Raw genomic sequence first — 9160 nt, forward strand, 5'->3', positions numbered from 1 at the left:
AAGAGCAGCAGTCAGAAGCCGGCTGGGACATTGTAAACCTCGGTCCTGGAGCACGAGAGACTCGCGGCCAGTGATTCTCCATAGGAGACATGACCAGCCATATCCACCCCAGCCCTGAAGCACTCATCTGAGGCCCCAGGGCTGGCGCACGGATTGGGGTGGACCCAAGAGGAAGAGAGATGGGCGGGCTGAATTCCCAAGCCTGTGCCCTATCCATATCCGAGGAGGCAGAGGCCCCATATGTGATCCTATGGCAGATGGGCCATAGGTGATCCTCCCCCTCTATGCGGCACTGGTCAGGCCGCAGCTGGAGTACTGCATCCAGTTCTGGGAGCCACACTTTAAGAGGGATGTGGACAGCATCGAGAGGGTCCAGAGGAGGGCCACTCGTATGATCAAGGGACAGCAGGGTAGGTCCTATGAGGAAAGGTTGCAGGACCTGAACCTGTTCAGCCTCCAAAAGAGAAGGCTGAGGGGGGATCTTGTGGCCTGTTATAAACTGCTTAGGGGGGATCAGCAGGCGCTGGGGGAGTCCCTGTTCCCCCGAGCACCGCAAGGAGTGACCAGGAACAACGGTCACAAGCTGGCGGAGGGAAGGTTTAAGTTGGACATCAGGAGGTGCTACTTCACGGTCAGGGTGGCTAGGGTCTGGAACCAGCTTCCAAGTGAGGTGGTGCAGGCTCCCACCCTGGGGATTTTTAAGAGGAGGTTGGATGACCACCTTACTGGGGTCGTTTGACCCCAGTGCTCTTTCCTGCCATGGCAGGGTGTCGGACTAGATGATCTGCTCAGGTCCCTTCCGACCCTAGAAACTATGAAACTATCCTACAGGAATCAGTATTTGTTGTTGAGTAATTACTTGTACCATTTTTGCAGCCACTTAGTGTGGGAGTGACTCATGGATTCAAAAGCACCATGTTGGCTCAAGCTTTTGTTTTTGCAGGTACAGATGGGTATATGTCACACTAACTCAGCCTGTGCTCTAGTAAGTTGAAAATAGAAAATGTACAGAAAAATAGACAGTGGTGTCTGTACTGTGACAGAAGCGAGAGGCTGAGGGTATTGTGACAGTCCATTAAATGTTACAAAGGAGGCCCTCAGCTAATGCAGTTGAGCGTTGTTACTTTAACCACTTGCAGGATGTAGTAGATCGGGTCAGGCAATTATTTTGGGCAGAGGGCTGCTTACCGAGTTTTGAGAAGCTGTTGAGGGCCACATGGGTAGCCCTGCCGCTTGACAGGTGCCCCACCTCCTGGTTGCCATCTTGGGACTAGAAGTCCCACCCCCTGACCCCCTATTTTTGCCACCATAAGTCCCTCCCCTTACCCCTGGAAGTAATCCTTTCAGCACGGGGTTTTGCCAGCTCAGAACTAGAAAAATACCAAATTATATTCTAAAAATCAAACATCTACAACATCTTGTGCACTCTCTCCTTCATTGCGCACATACATACAGCCCCCCCCGCCCCGGTAACTCAAGTATAGTGCAACAGGGAAGAATTTCGCCCTCTGGCTTCAAAACTGCAAAATATATTGTATAAATTTCCATATTTTCTACAGCCCGGGTTCTTTGAGTAAATGCAATATCTTTTATTAGGCCAACTAAGTAGATCACACTTACCCAAAGAACCTTGTCTGCCTATGTCCTTAGACCAACATGGCTACCCCTGACAACCTCAAAACATGTTTTCTACAAAAATCTACCTTATCAGCAACTTTCCCAAACAGCATGTTCTATTTGAAAATGTTTTAGAAAATCTATCATCCATACAGGACGTGGAAATAGATTGTAAGATATCTTCTACCATAAAAATTGTTCAGCAATACCAATATTTCATTTCCAACAGTAGTCATTACCTGAGGCTTCAAAGGAAAATGGCTTTCAAATAAACCCAAATCTAAGTGGTTTTGGTACACAGGTCATATTGCTTTTAGTTGTTTTGCTTTATTTTTATTTTACTTTCTTTCAGGCAAAAGGGTAGTGGTTATGAATTGTACCCACTGGGTGGTTTTCTGTAACATTTACGATTTATATTCAATAAGAATCCAGCGGCTATCGGTATGAAGGAAGTAAACATGGGTATAATACTGTACCCTTCTAATTGTGGGATGTTGTATATCAAAGGAGGGATCAAGTGTAGCACTGTGGAAGAGCTGCCAATTCCTACAGTACTTGTTGTCCTGTGAGTACTTGTACCAAGTAACTCATCTGTTTAGGTCTTAATAATTTGAGATTGTTGGAAAGGACTGCTGAAATTGAGAAGTGCAAGAATGTGATACATGCAAGTTGAACATAAAAGAGTAGAAGTGCTAACTCATTCAAAGGATTTGGCAACTCAACTAGAAATCTATTTAAATAAAAGAGTTAAAAAGTAATTTGATGCTTTCTGCGTGCCCTCTGAGTCCTCTCATTACTAATGTGTAGCTTTCAAATACATTGTCAATTAAAAAAATGTTTTTCTCCTTTCTTGGGAAAGGAGAAAATAAAAGAGAAAACAGTGCCTTGATAGCGCTTCTGCAAAGGAGCAGTGAACAGTTGGGGCTCTGTGCAGGTGCAGAGATCCACTAGCATACATCACAAAGCATTTGTATCTGAGTAGAAGGAAAGTGGCTATTCCAAAAGCAGAAGAACAGTTATTCCAAAAGCAAAAAAATATTTTTTCTCTTATCTTTCTGTCTGGTAAACTGAGGGATTACTTTTTAGCAACAGTAGGTAGAATAGAAATAAAATTGACTGTACCTCTAAATATTCAAAAAAGCAGGGTATAGGATTAGTGCAGATCCTTTCAGGGCAAAAGCACAAGTCACTGAGCATTCATTCTATCTTGAGGAAGGGTCTGAATACATGTAAGTACATTCTTCATAATACTTCCATGTCTTTCTGAATAGTAAATATTTCAGCAGTGGGGGGCCTTATTTATGGCGAAACATCATAGGTAGAGGGATAAAATATTATTTAGGGAGGGCTGAGTAAAACTTAAAAAATACTCACACACACACACCAGCAGATATATCTGTGAAGGAGAAGAGGCTTGTGGGGGCAGATTGAGGCCCCCATGGTGAGGGAGGGAGTGGGGCAGGGGCTGAGGCAAATGGGGCCCCAGGGCCAAGGCAGGTCATGGGATGCTCGGAGCCTGGGTGGCTCATCCGGGACCATGGGGAGGCTCCCGCCGCTATGCACACTGTGGGAGGGGCACATGCCCCCCCCGATTTTTGCGGGGTTGTCGCGGAGATAGGTTGTCACTGTGGGCTGAGCTCTGAACCCCACTGGTATTGCTCAGGAGCTGTGCATAATGCCACATGCCTGCCACTGCTGAAAGGCACGTGGCCTTGCGTGTGGCTCCTGGGTAGCAGCAGCGGGGCGCAGAGCTCAATGGGCAGCCTGCCTCTGCCCTATACATAAATCTGAGGGTGCATGTGCACCTTCCCTTCCCGACCCCCCTCCAGTGTGCACAGCACAGCAGGACCCTGCTACCCACCATGGCCCTGGACAAGGCGCCTGGGCTCTGATCGTCCCATGATGGGGACCCATTTGCCTCAGCTCCTGCCTCTGCTCCACTTCTTCCCTCCCTGCGGAGGCCTCGACCTGTCCCCTACACCCCTTCTCCTTCACAGACTTACTTGCTGGGCGCTCTGTTTCTGGCTACCTCTGCAGGCTGCTGCTGCATGTCTGTCTGTGCGAGCCCCTCCCTGCCACTGCAGCTGGCAGCCAGGCTGCCCTGTGGCCCTCTATGCTGCCACAGATGCCTTGTGTTTTGGGGGGTGAGGGGGCATAAGCCCCGTTAGCCCCAGCCTTCTGCCGTCTGTGAGAAACATACATCAGAAGAACTTATGCAACATGTACAATAAGCCAAGTCTCATAGCAGGGGAGGGCAATTATTTTGGGCAGAGGGCTGCTTACTGAGTTTCGGCAAGCCATCAAGGGCCACAGGCAGCCCAGGGCAGATTAATATTAATTTTCTAAATTTTTTAGGGGCCCCGCGGGCCGGATTGAATGGCCTGGCAGGCCGCATCCTGCCTCTGGACTGCATTTTGCCCACCCCTGTCTTATAGCAAAGTACCTAAAAACGCAGAAATCATCTTCAATTTATTTAAAAATAAAATTAGATCTTTGCAACATTGAGAGGAAAAAAATGGTATAGGCTGACACTGTATAAGTACAGGGAGCTGCTACCTGTACCTCATCCATTTTACCTTATTTACTGAAAAAGATCTCTTGTGGTTAATGAACCAAATTAAGAGTCTGGGCTTAGTTCTTGGTTCTGGCTACTACTTCTTTTCGTGATGTTAGGCTTGCAAGTTAATCTTTAAGGTCTACAGTTGCTCATCTGTTAAATGAGAATAATACTTCCATCTCACAGGGTTATTGTTAATAAAAGCCCCTAAGCCCCACTGACAACAGCAAATTTGTATAAAGTATGGTTTCCCAGTGTAATTTTCCCGAGTACACTCTGGCCTCTATGCAGTTCCCATTACACAATCAATGATTGTCTAGGTCTCAGTTTCTTTGGTAATGCTTGACTTTTCCAGTATTCAAGATGTGATTAAAGAACCTCTTGTCTAGGCCTTGATTACTTTCAAAGTGCTTTATTAATGGCAGTGGTTTTGGTTCAGTCTGAAAGCTTTAAACATTGTCATTCGTACCTTTTATTGGAGACAGACTTCAATAATTGTAAAGGTAGCTGGATCTTTGATGTTAAATGTGAAAAGTTGGTATAACACGGTTGCTATTTCAGCTTCTAATATTGTCTACAGTTTATCAAAACTTCATGTAGTCGGGAATTTTAAAAAAAAATGTACTTTGGAATTGGAGTAATGGACAGCACAAATAAATAAAGAGCTAGAATTTTTCAATCATTAATGTACGCTGAAGATTTCCTGGCAGCTTTCTTGTTAAGAATTGGGGCCACAATTGCCTCCTAATAACCCCCCAGCCTCACAGTCCCTTTGCCGTTTTCATGTATTGAGAGAACTCTATTTGTATCTCCTCTTGCTATAAAAAATGTGGGTGTGATTTCTGTCTTGTATAACTAAAGTTGTCGGTTCCAAGGACTCAAAAATCAGAAGAGTGGTTAAAATAATGATATTTATATTTATTTTTATTTCCTTTGTAGTTCCTCAACCTTTAAATTATGCTCAGAGATTCAACAGAGCTGCGACAGTCTTTTACACTGTCTTCTCTATATAGTGATTGTTTGCCTTGGTGGAGTAGCAAGGGATACAACATGCAGTGATTAAAAAAAATTCAGTCAAAATTTTATTACAGGTGTATTGAGTCTTTTTTTTTAATTAGGAACTTATACGATATGTGATTTGGCTTCTATTTTCCTATCCCAATATTATAATCTTAGTCTAGCTTTGGAACTAACACTTAGCTGAAGCATGTCAAAGAAAAAGGTATCAGTAATCACAGCTTTTGGCAGTCTCTTTAAAATGTATCTCTCACTTTAGTTTGTTAGGAGCGTGTAATTTGAATTGAAACATAACCCACTTGAATCTTGAAGAATCTGAGTTTTTAAACAATTTATGACATTTGGTAGTTACTGAAGTCCTCGTTTATAAAACTATCATTATTATTCCTCTTTGGTCAAAATCAACTTTTGAAATGAGCTGTTTAAAACTTTCTAAAAGTTCTCGGCACATGGTATTTCAGCCACAAAAGACATGTATTACTCAGCAACTGAAATATAAATAAGAGCTTAGAAAGTGTTGTTCCTGTTCTTCTCATCCTTAGCTATAGCATACTGCTGAATTCTAGAATAAAGTATATGAAAGAGTAAAGCAGAAAGCTTTACAAAAATAGGAAATCTAATATATAGTTAAGGAAATATAATACTGTACCCATTACCAAACAATTAACAAAATGGATAATAAATGAAATGTCTAATTTCTAACTTATTTGAGGTGAGATAATAATTCTTTACCTGCATTAATTTTAATGTGTGTTAATAAATTGTAAATTACAAGTACATTTGGATTAACATGCAGGTGATGTACTGTTAGGAATAACAGCAAATATTTAAATATCTAAATATTTAAGTGCATAATACTTCTTTAAAATCTCTTGTAGGTCCAGAGAGGACTTGTTATCTACATATGCTTCTTTAGAGGAGCTAATGAGGAACTCATTCCAAAAATGGGTATGTTTATTATTTGTATTCTTAAAATAAGAGATTGGGGCAGGAACAGGCTGATAAAGGTCTGATTCTGGACTAACTGAATGCCTAGAGAGAGAGATCCAGGCCCAGGTCTGTCTATAGGACACAGCGTAAACAGAATAATTTTGATAAGAAGATTTGAGATGAAAATCTGTAAGCTGCAAATTTGGTCTGTGCTCAAATTATCACTATATTTCTTATCTGAGACCTTGTGTTTCCCAAGTCAGAATCAACTAGTAAGCCTAACAGGTGTTCTTCAACTCCATATTTGTTAGTGAAGGAACTCTTGGGAGGACTTATTTCTAGTCTCCTTTGCTTTCTTAATTTGACTGACTATTCTGGCAATAAATTTGTCTTGAAGAAAATAAAGGGCCATCGAGCAGCCTCATACTCAAGCTTCCTGCTTGGAAAGTTGGCCTCTGCCTATTTAACGGTTGTCCCCATCTCATATGGTATTTTATACTAGTGGTGGACATGTGTAAACTGATTTTATTTTTGACATTAACCTTCTAGAATATGTAATACATGCTGAATATTTATTCCCTTGTTTGTCATTATTTCTGTGGCAACTACATGAGATGAATGTGTAGGGAGAACTGCCTTTCAGATGACGGGCCATGACCTTCAGCTCCTAATAATAAATCAAGATGCTGATCTGACTTTATATACAGGATATTGAAAATGTATAGCCAGTAAAGGGAGTTGGGAGGATACAGTTAAATTACTTCCTTCCTGTTTCTTTTCAGAGATACTGGATATAAAGTTAGACATTGAAATTCAGGTATAATTTGCAAAATTAAAAAAAAAAAAGTAAGTTCTCTGCTGCTTCACAGCATAATTCTTAATCTTTCTATCGAGAGATGCTGTGAATGGAGGAAAATTGGTCATGACGTTTTTCTCTCTGTCTCTATCCTGTGTTTCTGTTGTTCCCTTTTCTCTTTCACTTTTTACCCTTTACTGCTTCCAGAAACAGAGATTGATTACCCATGCAGTACATTTATCCCTTTGCTTCTATTTGGGAGCATTTTTTGGCAGTGCTGATATTAGCAGTTTGACAAAAAATTGTGTGGCCATAGTCTGTTTCAAGCTACTTGCTTGTGCAAACAGGAAGGCAGTGCTGTGCGAAAGCACAGATGCAGAAGTGCTGAGGGTAGCTTCTCTGGGATTCTCTCAGATCCTGCTTACTATGTGGGGGGGGTCTGATTTCCTGTGATCCTAAACTGAGTCTGAATCTCTGTTTAAATTAGTCGGACATAAAAGTAAACATAGTGTATGTGAAATATCATGCATGGGGATATCACTGGATAACAATCCTTTTTAATTATCAAACATATACTTAGGACAGCTATGGTAGTACAAGTTTTGCCATGCTGTCCTCCAATACATAGTGATAGTTATAAAGGATTCTCTTGGACCCATTCAGTCCTTGCTCTTATTGAAACCCTACAAGAATACTAAGCTGTTTCCCATTGAAGGATTTCCTGGTATGGACACTTGTTCACTGGCAGTTGGATGGAGGGCAACTTGGTTCACCTTACCGTCAGATGGTAACAGTTTCCTAGTCTTTATTAACCTGCTTTGCATTTGAAATAACGGCCTAAAAGTGAAGCTTTGTTACTATTAAGAGTTTCTTCAGATGTGACATTTGTAAGGTGTCTGTTTTATGACGCTATACGAGAGGCAAGGGTTTTTTGAGTGATACCTTTTATTGGACCAGTTGTATAGCTGGGAGAGAGATTAGACTAATTTTCCAGGCACAAAGTGCCCTTCCTCAGGTTACCACCTGCACATGGTCAAACTGGCTTATGCATTTCCCCCCAGATGGAAGGGAGAAATCCTAAAGTGCATTCACTGTATTGTTTGTTTGAGCATCAGGCAGTTGAATTAGGGCACAGGCAGAAGTGACAATTTTTGCCTGATCTGGCCCCTGAAAGCTCTCTACAGCTGTGACCTAACACAAACACTTGGCTGCAGAGCACTTTAAAAGGGCCTGATCCTGCAGCAATCTGAACCCTCATTATGTTACGAGGGCTCAGATGAAGGCGCTCCAAAGCAGAGTACCTTCATTAACCTGGGTCTGCACATGCCCAGCCCTGCTCCCAGCACTGTTTTCAGAAAGGAATGGAGGGAAAGGAAGTGGAGGGAGCTCATTCTGAGGGTTGCCCAGCTGGTGCTGAAGGGTGGGACAGGTGGATTGGAGTCCCCATCCAAGGTGGGAGACTCCAGCCCACACCTCCACTTCTGTGCATGCTGGGGAAAACCCAGAATGGACCTCCTTCCCCTGCCTTTTCTCCCTTCCATCCTGAGACAGCACCAGTGGCTGGGGGGGGCGGGGGAAGAAAGAGGGGTTGAGGGAGGGCTATGGGAAGAGGCTCCAGAGACACAGCCTCTCTCCCTGGATTAGCTCCAAATTGGACCTCAGGCCTGTCCTCCTCCTCCTGTTGGGTCAGGAGGATCAGCTTAACTCACGGTCCTTTCTGTGAAGCACCATGAGTTAGATCAGCGACTGCACTTCTGTCTGGGCTCTGTATTAGAGTTGATATCTGATTCTTTGAGTCCTGTGGAGAGCTTTCACCTGAGTTAACCCTTAGAGTTTCAGAGAACCACCCTTCCTACCATAATCATGAATTCCACAGATACGTATACTACATTTGTAAGATTAACATTAATATCTTGTATGGTTTTCACATTTTTTCATTATAAAAAGTCTTAATCTGTATAAAATAACTATTTAATTACACTATTGGATGGATATCTATTTTGTCTAGTTTATAATTGAGGTTTTTTCCTGCTCTGAAATATATTTCCTTAATTACTCTGTAATTTGATAATCATTCAAATTATTATTCAAACATAGAAATCATAATGAAGAATTGTAATGTTTTATTGTAATAATTTATTTTAATAACCTAATAGCTATATTAATGTGTTAATTTTAAAGTTTAGGTTTTCAATTATTTTGGATGCAAAAATGTTGTTTTCCTTTTTTCTTTTCTGTTTTTT

General features: G+C 42.1%; 1 protein-coding gene across 1 annotated transcript in view; it reads left to right on the plus strand.

Moving 5' to 3' along the window:
• Window positions 1-866: 866 nt before the first annotated feature.
• Window positions 867-9160, plus strand: part of DTD2 (D-tyrosyl-tRNA deacylase 2 (putative)) — a 13800-nt gene continuing 5506 nt past the window's right edge. The window contains exons 1-2 of the mRNA XM_019518915.1: window positions 867-949; window positions 6070-6139. Of these exons, the coding sequence (XP_019374460.1) occupies window positions 899-949; window positions 6070-6139 (121 nt within the window). The 5' untranslated portion in view covers window positions 867-898. The remainder of the gene's footprint in view (window positions 950-6069; window positions 6140-9160) is intronic.

The sequence above is a fragment of the Gavialis gangeticus genome, unplaced genomic scaffold, assembly GCF_001723915.1.
Source record: "Gavialis gangeticus isolate Ggan-Ray unplaced genomic scaffold, GavGan_comp1, whole genome shotgun sequence".
Taxonomy (NCBI): Eukaryota; Metazoa; Chordata; order Crocodylia; family Gavialidae; genus Gavialis; species Gavialis gangeticus.